At 28.1% G+C, this 26,531-nt stretch overlaps 1 protein-coding gene across 7 annotated transcripts in view; it reads right to left on the minus strand.

Moving 5' to 3' along the window:
* The window catches only part of LOC105845233 (mucin-2), a 135,210-nt gene that overhangs the window by 1,975 nt on the left and 106,704 nt on the right, over nucleotides 1-26,531 (minus strand). For all 7 annotated transcript variants that reach the window (XM_065801521.1, XM_065801520.1, XM_065801522.1 and 4 more), the window contains 5 exons: nucleotides 16,639-16,868; nucleotides 12,539-12,685; nucleotides 10,961-11,486; nucleotides 5,260-5,470; nucleotides 4,454-4,722 (listed from right to left, as the gene is read on the minus strand). In XM_065801521.1, the coding sequence (XP_065657593.1) occupies nucleotides 4,454-4,722; nucleotides 5,260-5,470; nucleotides 10,961-11,486; nucleotides 12,539-12,685; nucleotides 16,639-16,868 (1,383 nt within the window). The remainder of the gene's footprint in view (nucleotides 1-4,453; nucleotides 4,723-5,259; nucleotides 5,471-10,960; nucleotides 11,487-12,538; nucleotides 12,686-16,638; nucleotides 16,869-26,531) is intronic.

A 26,531-nucleotide genomic window follows, 5' to 3' on the forward strand; every position in this document is an offset into this window, starting at 1 on the left:
TCTGTAGGATTAAGATCTGGTGATTGCGGTGACTATTTCATTATTTTTAGTATTTAATGTTGTTGAAGATCTTCTAAATAGCTTTTGCAGAGCTTACTGGTATATTTCAGATCATTATCATGCATAAAAACAATCTCTCACCAGACAACAGTACTTGATGTTCTAAAATGTTTTTAGAAAATTCTTTTATCATTATTTCTTTAATTCTGTGTAAGTTCCCAACATCAAACAAAACATCAAACAGCGACAGAACCACCTCCATATTTTACAGTTGGTAGTAAATATTCTCCTGAATACCTTTCCCCTGCATACCTGCGCACAAAAACACAACGTTTTAAACCAAAAACTTTAAATTCGGACTCCATTGTGCAATTGACCAATGTGCATGTGTTTTAGCGCAGTTTAGCCTTTTTGTCTTATTAGCTGGTCTTAATAATGGTGTTTACAAGCAGCTATAGGCCCATGCAAACTAAATTTCTTCAGTTGATCCTTGACAGTGAAAGCGCTAATCTTGACATCATTTAACTGATTGTACACAGATCTGATTTTTTTGGCGGTGTATCTTCTATTTGATAATGACATTTTTTTATTTCTCTATCTTGTAATTTATTAGTTTTTTTTACGTCATTCAGAGTGTTTTTTACTAGCATGGGCACCACTTTCTTTGTGTCGTAGTAATGTCCTTTGCACACAACACCTTGAAATTTTCATTTTTTTTTATATTTGAATTTGTGAATAGCCCTCTTTGTGGTAAACCAGAGTTCTTTCTCTTTCAGTAATGGTTAACTCTTTTACCCATTTTTAACAGAAAATGGTCTAAACTAATACTGATATACTACAGACTAAAACATAAAGACACTCATTGAAGTCAAAAAAAATAAACAAAACTGTTCATTTTTGTATTACATCTTATATTTATATTTTATGTTTAATAATATTAAAATGCGAAATTGCATTGTAATATTCTTTATAAAGCAACTTAAGTTATTTATAATAGCGAGAATATTGTATTCCAAATGCTAACCACCAGCGAGATCTCGTCTCATTCTCATTTCTTGTGAAAAATTGGACTTCTCGTGAGAAACGAGAAATAGAAAATTCTCGCGAGAAGTAGAACAAGACTTGAATATTATATTATTTTCCAAATTAAAAATTATTATAATTTACAAAATGCTTAATAATTTGTTTTTTTAATTAATTAATATTTTGACTCTGTGATTTTAATAAATCTAATTAAAATTTAATTTGTTTTTGACAAAAACAAAATAAATTTTTAATTAGATTTTTTAATTAGATTTTTTTGAAAAATCTAATTAAAAAATTTTAATTAGATTTTAAATATTTTTAATTAGATTTTAAATACAAAACTTTTTGTATAAAATGGTGCACTTTCGACTTTCCACTCGTAAACTAATTTCATTAGTTTACAAGTGGAATTCAACTTGACATATATTGTTCATATTGAAAAGAAATTTTCTTGCCTCATTTCAATGATCAAAAATGTCACCAAGAAAAAACAAAATCTGGAGATATTTTCAAAAAACAAGTGATGGTGCTGAATGCACGGCGTGCAAAAAGTCTTTGAAAACAAAATATGGAAACACAAGCGGACTTCATCGTCACCTCGAAAAAAAACACAGCCAAGATTACGTTGAGTATTCTGAAAAAACTGACGACTCTCTTCTTCCTCCTCCTAAGAAGAAACAACGAACCATGGTCGAAATGCTTGAAACAAAGTCCAAATATGACAAAGACAATTCCATTCAAAAACAGTTTGACTCTGCAATGCTGGATTACTTTTGCACTGATCTGGCATCCTTTTCAGCAGTCGAAGGAAGAGGTTTTAAGAAATTGTTTGACATTGCAAACCCTAAACTGAGCCTTCATCACAGAACAACATATTCAAGAAAGCTTTCAATTCGGTCAAGAGAAGTTCGAGCTGGAATGAAGAGCATAATAACGGAGATTACGCCAAATCAAAAAAGTGCTGCATTTACTTCTGACCTTTGGACTTCTAGACCTCAGGACAGCTACATCACTTGGACTTTTCATGCTATTGACGAAAATTGGAGACTACATCACTGGACACCCCATGTCCAACAGTTCCCAGGCAGACACACAGGTATCTTAATTGAAGGAAAGCTGGATTCTTTCTTAGAAGAACTAAATTTGCCTGCTGATTTGCCAATGTACTGCGTGAACAACCAGGCAAGAAACATGAAATTTGCAGTCAAATTGTCAAAGCGCCTTGACCAATACTTGTGCAACAATCATATTTTGCAATGTGCAGTTCGAGACTCATTTGGAATGACTGCTGGAACGGATGATGCGTTGCAAACATGCAAAGATTTGGCTTCTTTAACTCACCAGTCAACAGTTGCAGCTGAGTTGCTTGAATCAGAATCAGACGCTCAAGGAATCAATTTTAGACAGTTACGCCAATCTATTGACACAAGATGGAATAGTGAACTGGATTGCATGGCTTCTGTCCTATATCTAAAGAGTGCAATTATCAGCTTATGTGCAAATGAAGATATTTTCTTTTTCAAAGACCATCAGTGCATCACAGTGGAAATCAATCGAGGGAGCAGTAGAAATTTTGGCACCACTTAAAGAAGCTACAGAAACGTGGTCGACTGAGTCTATTCCAGCAATTAACACTGTCACCGATTCTCTTTATTTAATCCATGACAAAATTGATCAATTTATTGAGACGGATGGAAAAAATGGCTACGGTGTCTTGTATGCAAAAAACTTGAAAAGCTGCATTGAGAAAAGATTTCCTCTTTGTCACACGGGAAACTTATTGAGTGCTGCAGCAAACTACTTAAATCCTGCTTTAAAGGGACTTCACTTGAAGCTCTTCAAAATATTTCAAACAACAAAAGAATGGTTAGCCTAACAGGTTAAGGATAATGTTGAGTGCCAACCTGTTGCCAGAGTCCTTTCAGCAGATTTGTCCCTTTAATTCAAAACTGAAGCGCAAGTTAAACGTCAGACTTGAAACACAAGAGCCAACATCTGAACTGAATCCTATTTTGAGTGAAATGTGCCAGTATGAATATCTCCCTGATGCCAAAAAAGACTTTCCGATTCTTGATTGGTGGAAATTGCATTCAAATACATTGCCAGAACTCTCTTCATTAGCTAGACAAATTTTAGCTATTCCAGCAAGTTCAACTAAATCAGAGAGAGTTTTTAGCTCAGGTGGAAATGTCGTCCGACACAACTTACACCCAGAAAAAGTAGAACAGATCATCTTAATCAGAGAAAAATTGTCTTTTTGGAAAAGTTTAGAAAAAAAATTCATGCTAAAACCATGCTTACATTTTTTTTTTTTACTTGGATTAAAATTTGTTTTCAAAAATTGTTAAATTTCTCATCTCGTTCTCACGAGAAGTACTAACTTCTCGTCTCGGTTTGAAAAAACTAGTCTCGCTCATGGTTACCAAATGCTGTTGTATAAGAACTCCCTAATATATTCAGGTAATTCTAAAAGAGTGGCGGTTGTGACATTTGACACTCTATAAGCTATTAAAAATGAATTGAAAATGGAAATGATTTGAAACTTTCCAGAAATTTGAAAAACTATCATAAAATATAGTATGCAAAATGTAACGCTTACTTTTTACCATTTCTGAACAAAAGAACTTTGTCAGACTAAATGCAGCGAACTTAATGCAGCATCGTAAAAAAAAAAAATCTTTTAATGTGTGTATTTAGCACATATTGATATTATTACATGTTGAGTTTCATAGTTTTTACTTAAAGTTTTACAAGCATATTTATGTTTTTCTTGTCATGACGGTCGTAATCGTGACTATTGTAACAAAAAATCCAATATTAAAAAACAACAATATATCTTAACAATATATAACCCGTTAAAATCTAAACCTAAGATATTTAACTGATGTCTTATAAGTTAAGCCGTTTAGCATTTTTTTAAAGAATATTTAATAAAATATTAAAGAATAATATAAAATATCAAAATAATGGACTGTCATTTAATTTAGAACAGTATTATATTAGGCAACTTGTAAGAGTTAACCTAAAGGATATTTTTTATATTCACACTTAATAGAAATACTGTATAAAAACTTTATTTTTTAATAAGATGATGTATTCAATAGGATGATCTTATACAAAATCCTGTTCCAACATTTTAAAGAAACATCTTGTTAAGTTATCAAAAGATATTTTTGACTTTAACTATTTAAATTGTCAATTGTTACAATTATTGAAAGACTTTTTTGCTTTAGATGACAAAGTTTGAGTACTGCAAATCTTGCTGTTTACATAAAACCAATTGGAATTGTAGGATACTTCAATGAGAGTTGTAGGAACGGAATAGTTGTGATTAGTATGTCCACTTAACAACATAAAGTTTACAACATTATTTAAATAGCTAAACAAGAAAATAATTACAAAAATTAAATTCAAAATAATTACTTACCATAAGCAAAAGCACAAGACTTTAACATAAATATGCGTGATCTATACGAACCACGAAAAATTTTCACAAACATTATGTAATAATTTATTCCTTCAACAGCCATCCAGAAAAACGTTGACAAAATAAAATACTGTAAAAGTGATGCAACTACCCTGCATAATAGTTGGGGTTGGGTGCGTTCAACCAAAGAAAGAAATACAATCATGGTCATCATTAAACTAACACACAAATTAATAAGGATTTGTACTGGCAGATTTGAACGTAATTTCCTATAAATAAAAAAAAAAAAGTTAAACAATATGCAGTCACACCAAGCCAAGAAAGTTAAAATGGGCAGTCAACATGATTCAAGAACTATTCAACAACTGACCAAAGCCATTAATCAACCTACAAGTCGAACAATTTTTAATTTAAACAATATTCTTGACTATAATTACAAAGCTTCTTAGTTTTGAACAATTCCAAGATTTTTTAATTTCCTCTAAATTTTTAACTATAATTTTTTAAGTTAACTGAAAAAACGAACTTAACTAAACAAACCGGAAAATGTATATAGAATTAAAATATTTTATTATAATAATTATACAAAATAAATTTTTGTTTGAAATTAAAAACCATCCGTTACTCTGAACAACAATTAAACCCAAAATGATTGCAATAATTTAAAAACTTTAAATAAATATATTTAAAAAAAAAAAAAAAGAAAAAAAATACTCAAATCAACAATACTCAAATCAAATATAAATTATCTGCATGATCTGCAAAAGATGTTTTTTTTTTAAGAATTACCAAATAAATAAACTTACGGAAAAATTAAATAGGTAAGAATAGTGATAAATAACCCAGCAATTGAGATTCCACAACCAATCCATGTTATAATTTGAAGAGATAAAGGATTGTAATCTGATTGATCAGTATCTATTATCAATGCAAAGTTAGTAAGATGATTACATTGACAGAAAACCTCTTCTGATGAGCTTTTAATAGTTCTGCACCCTTCAGTTGACCAAACTTGTTCTATTTAAAAAAATCCTTAATTTACCTTCAAGTTATATAAAAATGATTTTCAAGTTATATAAAAATGATTTTTTATATTTCAATTTTCATGATTCAATCAGATTCCATGTATTAAGCACATGAGAGTACTGTTTACTGTTATCAATTTTTATTTTATTATTCAAATTTTTTCTTTTATACATACATACATACATACATACATACATACATATATATATATATATATATATATATAAATATATATATATATACATATATATATATATATATATATATATATATATATATATATATATATATATATATATATATATATATATATTTAAGGGAGGCTACTTAAGTTGTGGTTACAACCCTCTATTTAAGTTGTAGGCTACATATATTTAAGGGAGGCTACTTAAGTTGTGGTTACAACCCTCTACTTAACTTGTAGGCTACATATATTCAAGGGAGGCTACTTAAGTTGTGGTTACAACCCTCTACTTAAGCTGTAGGCTACATATATTTAAGGGAGGCTACTTAAGTTGTGGTTACAACCCTCTACTTAAGTTGTAGGCTACATATATTTAAGGGAGGCTACTTAAGTTGTGGTTACAACCCTCTACTTAAGTTGTAGGCTACATATATTTAAGGGAGGCTACTTAAGTTGTGGTTACAATTCTTAACTCTGAAACATGAATCTTGATGAGCAATGCCGATTTGCCATAAGACAAGTTGAGCGCAGTACTACCATGAACGTGAAGCTCTATACCACTATACCACTACCGAATGGTCAAATTAGAATCATACTGTTGCAATAATTACCAAAAACTAATTAATTAATAAAAAAATTTAACAAATTTATCGTTTGTAAACAGCATAACAAAATAACTTCTATTTTTTGTCTTTCAATTACAAAATTCAAAAACTAAAAGCACAGTACTGCAAATTATTACCTTTATTAAGTTCGAATTATTAGAATTTCAAACTAATAAAAACCATAAAAAAACGATATTATGAAACAGCTTCGATATTGAAAAATTTTTTTTCAATATTGTTTTTCAATACTGCTATTGAAAACAATGGAACCCTTGGTGAATTAGATTAAATAGTTTATTTGAGGTGAGACAAGTTGCTGTAAGTGAACATGTTGAAATAAGTTATTAGAAAATATTATATATTCAGCCCTCAGATTTAAGGACAGCATTCTGCAATGCCAACCTAAAAGTGTCTGAGGTCAATGATTTTTTACCCACTTTATGTTTATATGTTGTTTTGTTGAAATCTTTGTGTTGAAAATTTTACACTAAATAAAAAATAGTTTATAGCTTTTTTTTCCTAATTCTAAGGGTTGTATATATATATATATATATATATATATATATATATATATATATATATATATATATATATATATATATATATATATATATATAAATATATATATATATATATATATATATATATATATATATATATATATATATAGATCTATAGTTTGTTGGCTTAGGGAAGAGCGGAAGGAAAAAAGTGATTCTTACGCCAACATATACGTCACTTTTAATTACTTTTAACTTTCGTCCAACATTTCCGTGTTGGACGAAAGTAAAAACCATTAATTTAATTACAAATTAATTGTTATATAAAAAAACCACAAAAACGAAAATTTTATTGACCGTAATGTTTTTATAAACTTTCTGAATGTTTTTAAAACATTGTGAATGTTTTTAACAATATAAACAATGTTTTTATTTTTATTTTTTTTAATAAAATGTTTTTGTTTTTATTTTTTTTATTAAAATGTTTTTATTTTTATTTTTTTTACTGTAAATCATGCGCGGAGTGTTGCTACATCGACTATCTTATAGCCTGACTCGCAAGGGAGTGCTGCTACATCGACTGACAAATAGCCTGACTCGCAAGGGAGTGCTGCTACATCGACTGACAAATAGCCTGACTCGCAAGGGAGTGCTGCTACATCGACTGACAAATAGCCTGACCCGCAAGGGAGTGCTGCTACATCGACTGAGGGTTTGGTTGGGGCAGGCAGTCTATCATTATTAAAAAAAAAAAATTCCGGTCTTGAATTTTAATTTTTACTTTTTGTCAACAAAATATGGAAAAAACTTTCGGACAACATCTAAGGGTTCTATATATATATATATATATATATATATATATATTTATATATATATATATATATATATATATATATATATATATATATATATATATATATATATATCATAAAGAAATAACTGATTTTGAACTTTTGGATTTCAGTTTTTATCAGAAATATGGTCAGTTTTCTAAATTTTTGGATCATAGCGGATTAAAAATTCCAACTGATAATTTGTGCCAATAAACATTTTTTTGTTTCCTAATATTTCAAATAATTATATTGTGTTTGCAGAAAATCTTTAAGTAGTATTTTTATGGTTATATCAGACTATTGAATATGGAAGAACATTATTGAATAATATGGAGCAGCATTTTTTTTTTAAATTTATGTACCACTGCCACTCTAAGATCTGGTAAAGAACCTGCACAAAAAAGATTAAAAAATCTCTTACAAGTCTACTTAATTGTCTACTATTTATAATATATAGTATACTATTTTCTAAAATTTTTCTAAAAGTTTTATTAAGTAGTTGTTGTTTTTTTAAGATTTTTTTAACAATTTTAAACAAAATTTATCTAATATTCTTTGCTTGGTTTAATAACATCTCTACTCAATATAAGAAAATATTTTTGTATTTTAGATGGTAAAGCCAAAACTAAAGGCGAAATTATACAATTATGTAAATGTGTGAAATTTTGAATAAGAAAAAATTACTTTGCATTTTATTTACACTGTTTATTACTTATCTTTTATTACATATCTTTTTCTTTTCCATCAAAAAAATCATTAGGCTATACAGAGAATTTATAGTATGTTTAAAGCTATGTTTTAATGAATTTATCAGGTTTTTAGCCATAAAAAAGTAGGCCTCAACAAAAAAATCTGGTTGCACAATGAATGAGCCTGTAATAGAGAACACTATGGTATTAACTCAATAATCTAATTTTTCAAAAAATACTTTTTTAAAAATATTTATGCATTTAATCTATAAAATTTGTTTGGCTTCGAAGCTGAGTTGAAAAGTTACTAGCAACAAAAAAATGTTCTTTCGCTGGATGTTGACATGGGATGAATTGTTTTGAGAGCATCATCAATCTTATTTAAATTCACTGTTCAACTCCACTTGCTTCAAACAGCTTAAACTCCTTTAGTATCTCTGAAAACAGAACTACTAATGTTGGGTTGGAGCAATACCATCTTTGTTAGCGGTTGTTGTAACTGTTTCTTCAGGTTATTAATGGTTTCTTCAGCAACTTTTTTATCCAATAATTCGAGATCAACATTATTCAATACTTTGGTAAAATTTATTATATTTTTTGCATATTAAAGAATTGCTGACTTTGATTAATATTTGAAGTCATCATTTTTATGACATATTCCAACTGGGTTTTGCAAATATCTTATTAGTGACACTAAGTCTTTGATGCGTCAATCACTGTATAGCTTTTTAAATAAATCTAGCATCACTAAATGAGTTAAATGAGTTGTTTGCTTAGAAAGATTTTTGAACAAAAACATGTGAACTCCTTCCCTGGTAAGAACTGTTGAGTTATTCTAACTAAGCTCCTATAGCCAATCCTATCGCCAAGCCAATCCTATAGCCAATTCAATAGGTTTTAACACTTTTAAATTATCTTCTTAAACTTTTAAATTGACTTGCATTCAAAAACTGTTTGTTCCAATGTCCAAAACTGCTTTTTGAATGCAAGGTTTCAATTTTATCAATCATAGGAACCAAAGAGTTCCACCGAGTTTTAATGTCAAGTTTTAGCATCGATTTTTTATTTTCTTGTTCAAAAACATGTTTTTGCGTTATGAAGCTACAAATGGTTAACAGATTTAAAAACTTTTTTAGTACTATAAATTTTAAGTGCAATTGGTAGTTCGGTATTAGACGCAAGTTCAAATTTTATCCAATATGTTAATTAAGTTACACTTAAACACATAATGAAATGTTTCAAAGGTAAGATTTTCATAAATTTTATGTACAAAAAAAGGTATTCAATTAAAAAATTGCAAAGATTGCATAAAAACATTGCCTGGAAACTGATAAACTATAAAAGGTTATCGCTTGGATACTGATAAACTGACATTTTATTAACTTCACATGATATTTTGTTTTTCTCACTTTGATAGACAAACAACATTTATCTTGCATGATGATTTAATCTAAATTTTATAAATATATTATTTGCTTTATTTGCTTTGAACTAAATCTGAAACTCCATGTTTAAACTGTATAAGTTTATTAACATTATTTTATATACCATTATTAAAAAATATATCATATATGACATGACATTTTATCTGGTCTGAACGTGGAGAAATAATTATTTTTTGCTGTAAAAAAGCAAGCCTCCACAAAAAAATCTGGTTGCATAATAAATAGACTTAGAGAATGCTATGTTATTTTTTTAATGTATACTTTGCTAGTCAATCCATGTATCTTTAACAAATTCGCCTTTTAACTCTAATAAAAAAATTTATCTATTACCATTATCCATGGCCTACTATAATTACATAAAGGAGTTTGTAGGATTTTATAAATTCGTAACTCAGGTCTTTTTATAGCATCAGGAAAGGCAAAAATACTGCTTTGTTATAAGTTTCTGAAGCCAATTTTTGAGAATTCCTTTTTGTATTAGATGTTTTGTTTTTGTATCCACTCCTACAGTATATCACGGACAACTTGTTTGGGATTGTAAGTATTAAGAAGAGAAGATATTGACAAAAAAATTTCTTACTTTATATATATTATTACTTTATATATATTATTTATATATACTATTTATATTTAGCAAAATAAACATATTTCAAGAGTAAAAAGAACAATTTTATAAATTTATCAATCTAATTTAGATTTTAAATCTAATTCAAATATAATATTTATATTCTTATTGTAATACATATTATATTATTATAACATAATAATTAAATAATTAAAATATAATTTAAAAACATTAATATTAATAAGTTCCTCATAATTAAACTCTTAACAAAATCTAAAAACATATTTCAAACTTTTTGCCATAAAAACCTACAAACCGGGCTGCTTAATTATAGTAGGCTATGCCATTTCCTGACCTTACCATTACCAGAATCAATAATTCAATATGTACAATCAATCTATTAATAAGTGTCTATTGGTAACCTGAATGGATATAAATGTCCATCAGCAACCTGGATGACAATTTTTATATAAGACATTATAAATATTGACTGTACTAGAATGCCAATTTTGCTAAATTTAACATAAATATTATACCTCAAAAATATTTGTAGCTTTTAATATTGTTTTAACAATCGGTTATTAAACAGTTCAAAGATCTTATATACACAAAAACACAAAAAGACCCTATAAACACACACACAAAAAAAGAAGAACAAACCTATTATTTTATAAAACTGACATGTACTGTTGCCTATAATATTTGTGTTACGCAAAAACATCATTGATATTGGAGAGTTAGAGTTGTTTACATTTTGGCCATTTATTGTAGCAGAAAGTATTATACTGCTTATACTGGTTGAATGTCCTGAAAAAAAAACGTTGTTTTCTAAAAACACATAAGAGTAAACATGTGTTTTACTTTTTCCAATAAACAGTTGTGGAGAAAGCATAATGTAGGCTCTGTTATTTTGTAAAATACTTGTTTCATTGCTAGATATTTTCACAATCAGATTACTTTGATTCAGTGTAGAGTAAATAAAAACTGGATTTTGATTGGTTTCAATAGAATAAGATGCCAATGCAAGATTTTTTGTTGATATTGTCATATTACCAGTTTGCTGCTTTCCCAAATCATCCATTTGAGATAAAAAGTTAGAAGACACATTAAACTGCTTGTTTGCTTCTGTAACCATAACTGCATTACTTAAAACAGTATCAATAGTTAAAAGAATATGATTGGTAACCTAGAAATTAATAAAAAAAGGATATAGTTAGTAACCTGGAAACTAATTTAAAACATGATTGTTAACTTTTTTCAAATTACAATTTATTTTCTATTTACAAAATGAATCAATTATAGGAAAAATAAAAGTTAAAATTGTTTTACCCTAATTGTAACTTTCATTTTTCTTACTTTATAAATAGAATTTATTTATAAAGTAAAAAAAGTGAAAACTTATTGGCTCAGTCAATTTACTGATAAATCAAGAATAACAATAAAAAATTAATAGAGATATAAATAGAAAAGTAGATTCAATTGCTTAATAGTTAAAAAATACAATAATTTAAGCAATTTGGAAGTTAGTGCAAGCTATAATTCAAGAAATTATTGTTAGGCTTTAGTTTGAGATTGAAATAGTCCTTCGAAAGTGTTTTTGAGATTAAATATTTTGTTTTTTTATTAAATGTGTTAGTGTTTTTTATTAAATTACCTAGTTCTATAATAAAAATAAAACACAAAAGTAGAAATTGGTATTTTTGGTATACTTTTTAATATATTTTTGACTTTCTCAAGCACGATCTTGAAACTTTCAAGTTTTATTTACGCATTTGCTCAAGCTTTTTTTAAAGTCTGACTTGACAAAGTCAGACTTTAGAGTTCAAATCGAACTTCACTCAAGTTTGCTTCTTGCATTCCACCCTTAACTACCCATAAAATTTCAGATTAATTTTTAGGTCAACTGAATGTCCAAACAATTTAAATGAGACGTCCAAGCGACGTCTTTGTGATGTACATAAATTAGTTGGACATCAAATGGATGTCTGCTGAATATCTATTTGATGTCAACGTTCTAGAAGAAGATCATTTTGGATGGCCGCCTTGTGTTGCATTTGGTACATCCGCCAGACATCCAATTGATGCTTAGAATGGATGTCTATTTGTCCAAAAAAGACATTTTGTGGATGTCTACATAACATACCTATGACCACTGGGATCACAATAGCTTCTATGGAGATTTCATAAAAAAACCTAATAAAAATATTAATATGTAAATTTTTTTATTAAATTGCATACTTCAAATGAAGAAAAATTCACTTTTATGATATTTGCAATAATAGTTGATATCAAATTTATATCGTATACAGTAGAAAGGTTTCCTTTTTGTACAATCTGATTTAAATTAGATGCAGTTGTTTCAACATTCAATGCTGTTATAGTAATCTAAAGTGAAATAATATAAATAACTAAATGCAATAAATTTTTTTATTTATATAATGAAAAAAAAATAACAATAATTAAAACATATAGGGTAGAAAATATTATAGTTTATTATTGTACACACATAGTGTTTATATAAAAACTATAACATTTAAATGAAAGTATAAAATTCATAATAAATAGCATTTACATTGCTGTATGTTCATTTCTAATGTTTAAGCGTATTGAGGATAAGAATTTTTTTCAAAATAAATATATCTGGAAACAAATAACTGTAAATAACTTTTTTACTAAATAGTATATATATATATATATATATATATATATATATATATATATATATATATATATATATATATATATATATATATATATATATATATATATATATATATATGTATATACAGTATTGGACAAAACATTTGCAACCAACATCGAACAATGCTAAAAAGTGTTCCTAATTTTACATGTCTTAAAAATTAAACGAACTATACTACCACAGCAAACAGTTCAGGAGTCTGGAGTCATAGCATGCCATGACATGAGCAATCAGCTGACAGGTGACATCACACAGGCAGAGTTTCGTTGACAAGTGCCATTTTGCAGCGGACAAAACATGTGCAACCTTTTTGGTTTGTTTCATTTTCTTAAGTCTGGTCCGTGTCAATGTCATGGAAGTTTTTTAATAATTAAAGGAAGTATCCAGAAGTTTCCAGAAGCATGCAGAAGCTTCCAGAAGTTACCAGAAGAAGCATCTGGAAGCATCCAGTAGCATCCAGAAGTATCCAGAAACATTCAGAAGCATCCAGACACATCCAGAAGCATCGAAAAGAAGCATCTAGAATCTTCCAGAACAGGTTCACACAGGTTCATTTTACTATATAAGAGACATGTAAATCGACATGTAATTCAGTCAGTATATGGAAGTCAATCAGTCAGTATTATCAAGACAGTTTATCGAAGTGAGTTTTATCAAAGTGTTTTATCGAAGAACATCAATACAAGAAGTGAAATACAACAAGTGTTTCATTACATCAATACAGTCCACATCAAACCAAGACGCTGTGTTCCACAGAGCATTATTGTATCATCACAAGGTAAATGTAACACGGTAAGCCTTGAGAAGCGTGATTATTTATTTTTGTTATTTTTATGACTTCAAGTGCAAAAATGGCTCCCGACAGTCTTGGATTGGAACTAAGAAAGAAAATTATTGGCGATTACGTAATGTCACAAAAAAGTATTTGTGATAAATATCGCGTGAAAAAATGGACCGTATCAAGACTATGTTCCAAATATCGTTCTACAGGGAAGTTGGCAGCAGATAACAAAGGTGGAAGACCGCGTTCCACCACTTCTAGAGAGGATTCGATGATCGTCAGATCTGTCAAGAGGGATCCCTGGATATCATCAGTCGAGATACAAAAGCAATTAGAGCTGCCTGTATTGGACCGAACAATCAGACAACGTGCTGTTGAAGCCGAATTGTTTTCTCGACGCCCTGCAAAGAAACCGCTGATTTCACTAAAAAACCAGAAGAAAAGACTCCTGTTTACTACATCTCATATTGACTGGAATGTGCAGAAATGACGAACTGTCCTGTTCAGTGATGAATTGAAGTTCAACATCATTGGGAGCAATGGCATTTGCCGTGTACGTCGACTGGCCGGAAAACGCCTCAATTTATGTTACTGCCATAAGACTGTGAAACATGGTGGAGGCAATGTAATGGTCTAGGGGTGTTTTTCTGCTATTGGTGTAGGTCCAATACATCGAAACAACGGAATAATGGACCGTTTCATGTATAAAAATATCCTGAAAGATGTTATGTTACCTCATGCTGAATGGAATATGCCAATAAAATGGGTTTTTCAGCAAGACAACGATCCGAAACACACTGCAAAAGTAGTCAAGCAGTGGTTTCAAGACAACCACCTATTGGGGATGGATTGGTTGCCTCAATCTCCGGATCTCAACCCTATCGAGAACCTGTGTGAGATCGTCAACCACAGAATTAATCGTGAAGGTGTTCGTAATAAGGATCAACTGTTTGAACAAATCCAAAAGGCCTGGGCAGCAATTCCACAAAGTTTCATTGATCACCTGATCGAATCTATGCCTCGAAGATGCAAGGCTGTGATCGAAAACAAAGGACTCGCCACAAAATATTGATAGCGAAATACAGCTAAGTCAACATTTTGTCGAGTTGCACTTGTTTTGTCAAGAAGGAAATCAACTTTTTTTAATACTTTTGATTAATTTATTAATTTTTGTGTACAAATAATGAACTTTGTGATGAATAAAACTTGAAGAACTTTGTCTCTAAACAGTTACATAGTTATTTCTCTAAATTGAAAAAACGCATCACTTTTATATAAAGAAACTAAATAAGCATTATTTGGTTGCACTCGTTTTGTCCGATACTGTGTGTATATATATATATATATATATATATATATATATATATATATATAACTTACATGAAATTGATGCAATACACAGTATTATAGAGCATTACAGTAAAAAAATTTATAATCTTACTTCAATTGGTATGATAACAGTATTTAAAATCAGTAATTTCTAAATCTAGGTTTACTATCCTTTCTTTTTTTCTAAATTTAACGTTCATGACTGTTGTAAAACTATTTAATAAAAAAGTTGCTTAAAATACATTTTATTTTTTAATACAACTTATGAGGTTTTTTTAATTTAGTTACAGTAGTTTTCTATTACTATATGTCAACAAATTACTTTTTGGTTAAGCTCTTTCATTCAGCACCTCATTAACAATAATTAAAAATAACAATAAAAATCATAGACTTGTTTTATACCAGCTTAAAGATTTTGCATTCAGTGCAGTTTTGTTTGATGTCCAAATAAGACATGTGAATATCTTTCTAATTTTAAATGATTAGACTTTAACCATCATATCAATAACCTTGTAACACACACACACACACACACATATATATATATATATATATATATATATATATATATATATATATATATATATATATATATATATATATATATATATATATATATATATCATTGGGTCTCAAATAAAGCAAAATTATATAAAAATTTCAAAAATATGAATCATTTTATAAGTAAATTATTATTTTAGATTTTAGTGAACAGAAAATGATATTTTTCACTAAAAACAAAAAAAAGGGAATTCAACAAGACTTTTTAATTTTAATTTTTTTTTCTCTATGTTTATTATAAAATGATAAATAAATATATTACTATAGTTTGACATCTAAATTCGTGATAAAACGGTTTAACTACACTTTATATTTAAAAGTGACAAAATCAAGTGCACTTTATGTAAAAACCATTAAAATAATCGAGTAAACTAATAAAATTTTATTATTTTTTAAAAAACCACAAAAACGCAACTTTATAAATCAAATGATTTTTATTTTTTTAATAAAAACAAAAACATTCTAAAAGTTTTTAATTGAATTTTTTTACTGTTTACATACATCAACTGACAAATAGGTAGAACATCCAAGGAGCGCTGCTATGTCAACTGACAAAAAGGTAGAAAATGCGAGGAGTGCTGCTACATTGACTGACAAATAGGAAGAACATACGACAAGTGCTGCTACATTGAGTTTTTTGGTTTGGGCAGGCAATCTATCAATAAAATTTTTTTTTTCTAAGTGTGAGTTTTCCTTAATATGTCCATGTAGCAACACTTCCTTGTAACAACAGGCTATAAGATAGTCAATGTAGTAACACTATATATATATATATATATATATATATATATATATATATATATATATATATATATATATATATATATATATATATATATAAAATAATAATAATAGTATATATATATATAATAATAATAGTTTTATAATAAAAAAAATTAATAAATTACAATAAATTAGAAATTATTAAACATGAAACTTATAAAAATAATAATGTATAAAACTAACTTTGTTTATGTTTAAGAGTTGCTGAGCAGTTTGTGATTTTGCAGGACACACTGAAACATCAACAGGTTCCCATATAGGTTTATTGAGTGAACTTAGTATGCATCTTCTTTGGATTATCAAGCTTTTGTTGTATACGCAACTTAATGAGGAAACAGAGTCGACTGTAGTATTAGAGAATTTATACACTCCTGTAAAGTTCTCATCTCCAACAGTTTCTGTGTTGCAGAATTCTAGATAAAGAAAGTATTTGAAATATATAAAGCCAAAGTTTGAAATAATAAATGTATTATTGATTTGGTGTAATTAGTGTTATTGGCTTTTATTTATTCATTATTGGATCTTTAGTTGATTTTATTTGCATCAAGATTGGATCAAAAAAAAAAAGAAAAGAAAAATTCGTTTGCAAGCAAGTATTTCAATCTTTAATAAAATGTGTATGTGAGGAAGGGGGAGGAATTAGGCTTTTTCCAAATGCTGGGGAGAGACATGTTCATGAAAAAATATTTATTAAACAAAATGATAAATAATATATTATTGATTTGGTATGAGGTTTTTTAAGGGTTTGCCAAAAAATATGCACGTAAATATCCACGCAGATGCAGAAATATGCATGCATACTCTAAAACTTGCATACATATTATGCATATTTCATTTACTCAAAATTTTGTCAACTAACAATATGCTAATATTAATATACTAAGGCTGTCCAACTGCGCAGTTTTTACCAGAACAATTTTAATTTTTCTATACACTTATTGTGTTAAAAACAAGCTTTTTAACACGGTAATCAATTCTCAATCTTGAATGTATTAACTGAAAGCCGACAAGCAAATTATTTTTAAAATTAGCTGTATAGCCTGATAAAGTGCCAGATACTTTCTTTGACCAGTGATTTTCCAACAGTGCTTTGCAGACATGTAAACAATGACATTTTTGTGTTTAACTTCCTCAAAAAAGTTCATTTCATTGACATTTTTGTGTGTAACTTTTGTGACAATTTTTTACAATGACATTTTGTGTATAACTTCTTTAAAAAAAGTTCATTTAATAATGTCATACAAGAAATGCTTTCATTTCTTGTATGACATTATTGACACTTGCTGGATTAATATTTGAAGCAAACTTCACTATGCTGATAAAATACTCAATTCATTTTTGCTGAAATTAAGTCTTTCTGCTGCAAATTTAAGCGTTACCATAAAAGCTAGGCCCAAACATTGATTAAACATGAAATCAAGCTGATATTTTTCCTAAATAGCCTCATTAAAGGAAAAATGATTGAAGAGTTCTCCAAAAAAATGGTAAACTATTGACAGTGGTGCATCATCAGATTCCAATTGATTACTTTTGTAATAAATTCAAATTCTTTTATAAGGTTGCCTAGTCTAATCCAAAATTGTGCTAAGTTAATGTCAAAACTGCTGCTGAAGTTTGTTCTGCAGTTAATACTCTTAATTAACTGATGCATGTAGCTATTTAGTTGTTAAAAGAATCAAAAGAGATTTCAAAATCTTGAAAACAGCTTTTCATCAAGCTTGGTTTTAATTGAATAATGATTCTTAAAAAAATTAATCTTTTTAGCCATTTTTTCATTTTTCATCATAAGAGCATTTACATGGTTTTCAAATTGCCATTTTTATCCACTATATTCTTGACTAAAATTCATCAGGTGAGCTGCACAAGCAGACATGTGGAAATCTATTTTCAAACATTTTCTAAGCTGCTTTCATGACTAGTGCATTGTTAGTGATTAAGCAACTAAATTTTTCTGCGCCAAGTAATTCAATTACGTTACTTATTACACTTGCTATTGCTGATGTGGTTTAAATAATTCCACTTGTGCTAATTGATGTGTAAAAAAGGGCTTTTGATTAGGAGCTTATATATAAAAGTTAATGATGTGATCATTTCTAATATTCATCCAGTTATTACTAATCAATGTCAATTTACTCCTTTTCTCTAGAATTTCCTCCAATTGCTTTGAGTGTTTCAAGTACTGTTGGTCAAGAATTTTCATGACCAAAGAATCCTTTCTTGATCCTTTGTTGAAGGAATAGATGGAGCATATATAAGGTTCAAAGTCCTAACAATGTCTTTGAATGCCTTTGAATCAACAAGCCAAAATGAAATTCCTGTTCTAAAAATGCAATCTTCTTGCCAATATCTTCAGATGAAACTTAGCTTAAAACAGCTGATGAAAACAAAAAAAAAAAAAATAATATTTTTAAAAATTAATTTGACGGTTTTTATTGGCCATTAAAAAATAAAAATAATCTTACCTTGTTCAATAATTTTAATTGGTTGGTTCAAAGTAATAAGTTGTCAGGAGTATTAAGTAAAACTTTCAAATTTCTTTTAGCAAAAAGATGCTTTTCTTTCATTGCATCTCCAGGACACAACTCTTTTTGGCAATTTGTCAAATATTCCTTAGCCCATAGGACTTGCTATTGGCAAGCGCAGCACTTGCCAACCTTATTGTTGTAGTAAATTTTCTCCAGATATTATAAAACTTTAAGATTGCGCATATTAGCTGTTGAAAGTTAAAATTTTAAAGTAATTTGATATTTTATCAAGGATATACTTACTGTTAATTCAGTGTTGCTTGTAATTATTTGAACTGGAAATGAAAAAAATGCTTAGGGAAAATAAAAAATAGAGAATATTGAATTTTCTACTTTAAATTTAGTAGAATTGCCACTTTTATTTTTTTTAAGAGATTAAGAAATGCAGAAGTATAAACTTTAGTGCCAGCAGGTCAGTGGCATTCCAAGCCATTCAGTGTAATGAGCATGAAAGTCACCAATAACAACAATATTGGCAACAATAACAACAACAATATTATTCACAACAAATAGGTGAATTGATGCGTATATATCCGCCAAGCAAGCATGTGATTATTTAAGTCTTTGCAAATCAAAAGATAGTACCCTAAGATCAGAAGAAGCAATAGCAGAATTTAAATTAGTCTCATTAAGAGCAAGGTAAAAGTAAGATTCAACTGACAGAAGGTTGCTTTGCAGACCATATATAATATTAGTAAAAGATATATTAAAACAGTTAGCTGGATGGTTTTTTATGCCTAATATTTTGGGTTACTTTTGGCATGTTTTAAGTTTAAAGAGAACTTGACTCATTCATAGATAGAGCACGGCCTCCTAAGCAATAAGCTATGCAATTTTCTCAGTCCTGTTAATTAACCCTTAGTTGTAACATAGGGCTTCTTATGTGGCCTCGACAATGTGCACCAAAAGCATTAAAAGGATCACAATCAGCCAGCCTCAGAACCATTAAACTGAGTTTTAGAGCTGTACCGTCATTAGGAGATAACAGGAAGAGTTGGATAGCCACTATCAAGGAGGCACAAGCAAAAACCTATGAGAAGAGTCAAGAAGATCCAGCATTCATCATCCTAGGCAGGAAACAATGTAACACAGATTTACATCTACCCTAGCCTAATAAGTGAAGTAGGGGTTTGGGGCTGGTCAACTTACAGAACTGTCAACGCAAAACAAAATCATGATAAGTTTCTGGAACTATTTAACAAACAAGATCCAGCAATAAAATATACTTCAGAAAAAGAAAATATCAAAAATAATTAAAGTTCTTGGACATACCTGTAACCAACACTAATAACTCATACTATGACTTTAAAATCCACTGAAAGTCAGCTATCGCTAATATACAAATAAAACCAACATCAAATGTTAATCCAAAAAAAATAGTTATGGGTGTTTTTAAAGGTTTTTCATTTTGTGCCATTAAAATTTGTTTGTATCTTAATGATGAAATACAGTTTTTATTAAACATATGTGCAGAAAATAGACACGATAGAGTAAAGCTTGAAATATCTGCCAAGAACTATATTCAGAAAAGAAACTACCTTTTTAATATAAACTATAACAAAACAGAAACAAGTAAATATACAGTTAAGCTTTCATGACTCCCAAGAATAGGTCCAAACTTAGAAAAGAACTTAAACATTACAAAGTCAGAATAATTTTTACTACACCACCTACGTTAAAAAACATCTTACGCATCAACAAGTCAAAATTAAATCCTAATTTCAGTGTCTAACTCACATGCTCTTGTGGCGGTATATACATTAGCAAAGCAAAAAAGAGAATTTTAACGAGATGCATTGAATATCAAAAAAACTATTTAAAAGGTAAATGGAATCCACCTGGGGTAACTGAACATGGTAGAGAATGTAATGGTATGTTTGATTGGTTGCATATCCCAAAACTCTTGCAATAAAATTAGAGTATAATCAATATAAAGTGAGAGAATTACTCGGAATTAACTATGCCTCAACGTACTAAGAAATAAAATGCACTTCTCAACCGTGGCAATGGCGTTAAAATTTCTATGAACAATTGGAGACCTCTATTTAAAAAAGTTATCCAAAAAAGCAGAATTAAATAGTATTTGCTAATTTTATATTTACTTTGCTATGTAATCATTTATGGCTTCTTTTTAATGTTTTCTTCGACTTTTTATGTAATATTTGTAAAGGTTTTTATATTATACAAAGGTATTATATTATACATCTGATAACGATCTGTGAAAAAACAGGTCAAAATATTATACATATATATATATATATATATATATATATATATATATATATATATATATATATATATAAATATATATATAATATATAAAATATAAAAAATATAAAATAAGTCATTTTAAAGGTGAAACTTATTAAAAAATAAAATTCCTCTGTTCATGTACTAACTTTTCTTGCTCTGTAATTTTGATTTAAGTAGGTTAAAAAACGTTACATCTGCTTGAAATTAGTTTAGAAACATAGTAAGCCTAATAATATTATACAATAAATAAAATGTTTAAAAAATAAATTGTATTTAATAATATTTTATTAATTTATTTTTATTTATTTAAACATTATTTCAACATGATTTCAAAATTGTTTCTGCTATATATGTTCAATGATTTATAAATTCTTTGAACTGAAGACTTCAACAATTCTTTTGCTTATTTCCTTATGTTTACTTCTGTACTGTTAGACTGCAAACCTGTTTATAACATTTTTCATTTTGGAATGCCAAGATTTCCATATCTGCTCATTAAACTATCCAAGAGAGCCATTCACATTTATAAATTCTTCCAAATGTGCAGTTACAGCATGTACCTTCCAGGTAACTGCTGTAACTGCAGATTCTTTTATCTTAAGCAAAAAAAGATTGATGACATTCTAAATATATGGAAATGAAAATTTTTTAATAAATGATAAAATTGAATTTCTTGAAATGTGCTTTGTACTTGTTAATTGAAATACAGATACCTTAAATTCTTTCTTACTTTTTAACGGATATCTTGCAGATGAATACTTTTCTTTTGTGAACATTTAAAGACTAAAATGCTCTAAGCTCTTCAGAATGTAGTTCAAAAGAACCTTTGCACCAAACACAGGCATGTTTCCCTCCATGAGCCTATAATTTTCACATAATAGTTAATTATGATAAATATATTATTGAATGAATAATAACATACATTTGCATGAAAAAAATCCATTTCTTAAAATAGTACCTGCACCATATGTAGAATTATTGATTATATGTTGGTTAACGTTATGTCAAAATAGTCATTATTTGCATTTATGCTTTAATCTCTCAACAACCTTTACCATGTTGAAATGGTTCTCACTGAACTTTTCACAATAGGTTAAAACAAGCGATGAGTTGGTCCCTAAGTATGTTCCTCTGAAAGTGCTAACTTCTGCTGTCTTTGGTATATATAGCATATATACCAAAGAAATGTTGTAATATCTTTAACATAAACCAAGTCTATTTTTAGTTTGACATAGTCATCATTTTTTCCCTTTTCTTGAAAGCCTAATGATTCAGCAACATAAAAGCTAGAAAGTAATTTACTTTTTAATCCAGATTTTTCTCATGTTTTTGAAAAAACATTGCAACATTTTTTACACTTGATTGAACTTGAAGTCCTATTTACCTTATCTACCTAAGGTATTTACCTTAGGTAGATACCTAAGTGTATCAGGAACACTTTTACTTCTTTAATATTAATATAATAAATGTAAAATAAGATAATTATTTATATTAATTATCTTTATCATAATTATTTTTAAGTATTTTTACTTCTGAGAACAGTTTGAGCTCCTAAATTTTGCTCTTGATAAGAATAAATTTTTTTAGAAGAGACTTGTTGTTCCTTTACTTTTTTGGAAACTTTACAAATGCTCTAAGATTTTTGCTAGTCCTATAAGGTGAACATTTGTTTACCTTAAGCAATTTGACAGAAGCATGTTTAGCAAATTTCCAGTGTTGAACCAGATCCCAGTTTCATACCTTTAATAAAAAATCTATTTCTTCCAAATACTTCATAATATTGAGTAGTCTCTAGAGGAATTCAAGCTAGATGAATCAGCATTTTTTCATTAAAGAGTTACTGACCCTGAAACACTTTTACTAGCTTTCCATAGTTTTTCTTACAACTAGGGTATAATCTTGTGAGTTAGACAAAAACTTTCAGCGAATACTCAGACTTACAGAAAACTTGAACTAGACCTTGCAAATTTGTATTCATTGGAATGCATTTGTTGTTCTTTTTAAGGCAGCAACAGCAGATGATTTTTTGAAAAAGTTAATGAACTCGTTTAAAATTATAATCTCCATGCTCCTTAGAGACCAAAGGAGCCATAGTATTTAATATAATAAATACCTAAAATGTAAAAAAATTGCTTAATTAAAAATGCAAAAATATTCTTAAAAAATGTTTTTCAACAACTTAGAGCAGATGTTGATGTAAAAATATAAAACGAAAGTGCTTGAAAAGTTGGTATATGGATATGGGCATTTTATTTGATAAATTTTAACCTTCTGTCAATATTTTCAAATTTTGAAAAAATACAACAAAAAAAAAATTACTTTTTTTACATATTTTCAATTTCAATTTTCTAAAAATATGTCTTTCAGATTTTTCTGAAGAAGGAAATGAGGTGTCCAAACATCTATATTACTATTTTTATTAACTTTTTTGTGGTACTCTGATAGTAAACTTAAACCTTAAATTTCTAAACTGTGTTTATTATGGTTCAAATGAAGAAAATTAATTTAGATATCTAGATACTTAATATCTAAATATCTAAATTAATATTGGGTTGAAATCATCATTTCTTTAAACTCTATTTTATTATATGTGATCAGGCTTGGAAATAGGTGTTAGACATCAGCACCCTGCAAACCTTTTTTGAAACCCATCTGAGGGGGCAACCAACCTTTGGTAATTTAAATAAATTACCTTTGTTAATGCCATTTTAAGCCATAACATTGTATATTTCCTGGAAAATTTGGCACACAAAGTCTATTTTTAAGATAACATATTCTTAACTATGATTCTGTTTGTGTCAGCTGTTTACAAAATGCTGAAAATTATTTCAAGTATCCAATATCAATCAATAATCAATATATTTTTTACAAAAATAGATACCATTTACAATGTAGTATAAATATTACAATAATATTTTAATATAATACCAGATAATACCAATAACACCAGATATCCATTGGTATCCAGTGAGTGAGCCTCAATACAAGAGCACGAGCTCAAAAAAAAAGAGGATTTTATTTCTATCTTATTAAGAAAAAGATTAAATAAACAATCATACATTATTTTTTAATTATCAATTAAAAAAATAAAATATAAAATATAAAAAATAAAAAAATAAAAAATATCTATTAGAAAGTAAAAACCAAACCTACTATAAAAAGCTGTTTGTAACATGTTTTGAATTTTTTCTTTAAGAATCTTAATTTTTATTATAAAATTCTCAAACACCGCTTATATATTATGAAAGTTTTTTTAAAAAATTGTTCAACAGTATTTTGAAAGACATCAATTGTTTTTGACTTTGAGATGTTAATTGTGTAAATTATGTTTTAAGTATCACATTTAAACAATAATGAAAGTCAATAAACAGTTACTGCCCATTTACTTGTCATATACTATATTTAAAATAAAAAAAAAAATTTAAAATAAAAGTTATTTTGGCTTCTGTCAATGAGTTTTAATGACTCATAAAAAGTTTTATGTAATCAAGCCTGGATTCAGGCATAGACAGTTGCCATGGGCAGTTGCCATTGCACATTTATTTAAATTTGTAATTTTGCTTAATCCAGATAAAAAGTATTCTAATTATGATTATTCTGAAAAAAAGTTTAATTATAAAAAATTAACTTAATTTGCTGAAGTTTGAGTGTCAAAATTTCAACAAAAGATAAATATCTTTTGTTAAAATTTAAATACTTCTTAGGGAGTCGTTAAACTTTAGCAAATAAAGTTAATGTAATTATTCGAACATTTGTTTTGACGAAGTTATAATTTAAAGCTTTTAAAAATGATTCTTAAACAAAGATTTTTAAACAATAGTTTTGGGTATATCGTTATACAATAACAAGTAACAGGTAAAATTGCCTTCAGTCCAATACACAATATATGTAGACTGTGAAGCTCGACAACTATTATGTACTCGTTGCCTTAAATTTTGTATGCATTATAAAGATGATATTTCAAAAAATGAAGATATAAAAATATACTAATTGACCATGTCAATCTAACTTCACAGTATAATTGTTGAAATGTAAACATTTATTCAAAAACTTATATAGATATATGTACAACTGTGAATTTAAGCAATGTAATACTATTTTAATAGTATTAAATTTTAAAATGATTTTAATCTATATACTTTTTCAGACAAAAACTCTGGAGATCGTTCTGACCCCACTAACTGTTTACCCTATTTAATCTTCTTACAATATGTAGCAAGTATCTGAATCTTTAGTAACAAACATTTAATATCTCATCTTGAAACTAACAACTGCTACTCTAACAATCATGAATTTCAAGCTTCTTGTTCTACTGATGATTTGTTAACCATTATAACAGAAAGTATAATGTATTATATATATACATGCATTTATTTTATGTGTGTGTATATATATGTATATACGTGTATATATATATATATATATATATATATATATATATATATATATATATATATATATATATATATATATATATATATACACGTATATACATATATATACACACACACACACATAAAATGTGTGTGTGTGTGTATATATATGTATATACGTATATATATTTATATATACGTATATACATATATATACACACACACACACATAAAATGTGTGTGTGTGTATATATATGTATATGTATATACGTATATGTGTGTGTATGTATATATATATGTATATATGTGTATATATATATATATATATATATATATATATATATATACACTGAGGCATATTCGTTTAGACGCATCAATTTTTTTCTCTTTGTCTTAATTTTTTTCTATGAATTGTCAACTGATATGCATGCAAGTTATTATCAAAATAATTGTTGTGTTGTGGGCTAATAAAAATCACACAAAAAAATTTTTTCTATGTGTCTTTATTAACATGAGAGTATGTTTGATATACAAAAGCACATTTTTTAATTGGAATATATCTATAGACGCAGTCATATTTTTGACATTAAAAGATGGAAATTAGTAATGCGTATGTCCTCCATTACACTGGATCACCTCAAAAATTCTGCCTTTCATTGACTCCACTAGTCGTTGAAGTGTAGTTTGATTCAACTCGGACCATGCTTCAAGGATTTTACACTTTAACTCAGTAACAGTTTTAAATTGGTGTCCGGCTGCTTTAGCGTCATAAACTTTTCTTGATAGCATTCCCCACACGTTCTCGATTGGATTTAAGTCCGGGGTCCAAGCTGGTCATTCGAGAACCGGGACAATGTGGTCTTTAAACCATTTCATAGAATGCCTAGATGTGTGAATTGCAGCATTATCTTGCTGAAATATGGCA

The sequence above is a fragment of the Hydra vulgaris genome, chromosome 07, assembly GCF_038396675.1.
Source record: "Hydra vulgaris chromosome 07, alternate assembly HydraT2T_AEP".
NCBI classification, from domain to species: Eukaryota; Metazoa; Cnidaria; class Hydrozoa; order Anthoathecata; family Hydridae; genus Hydra; species Hydra vulgaris.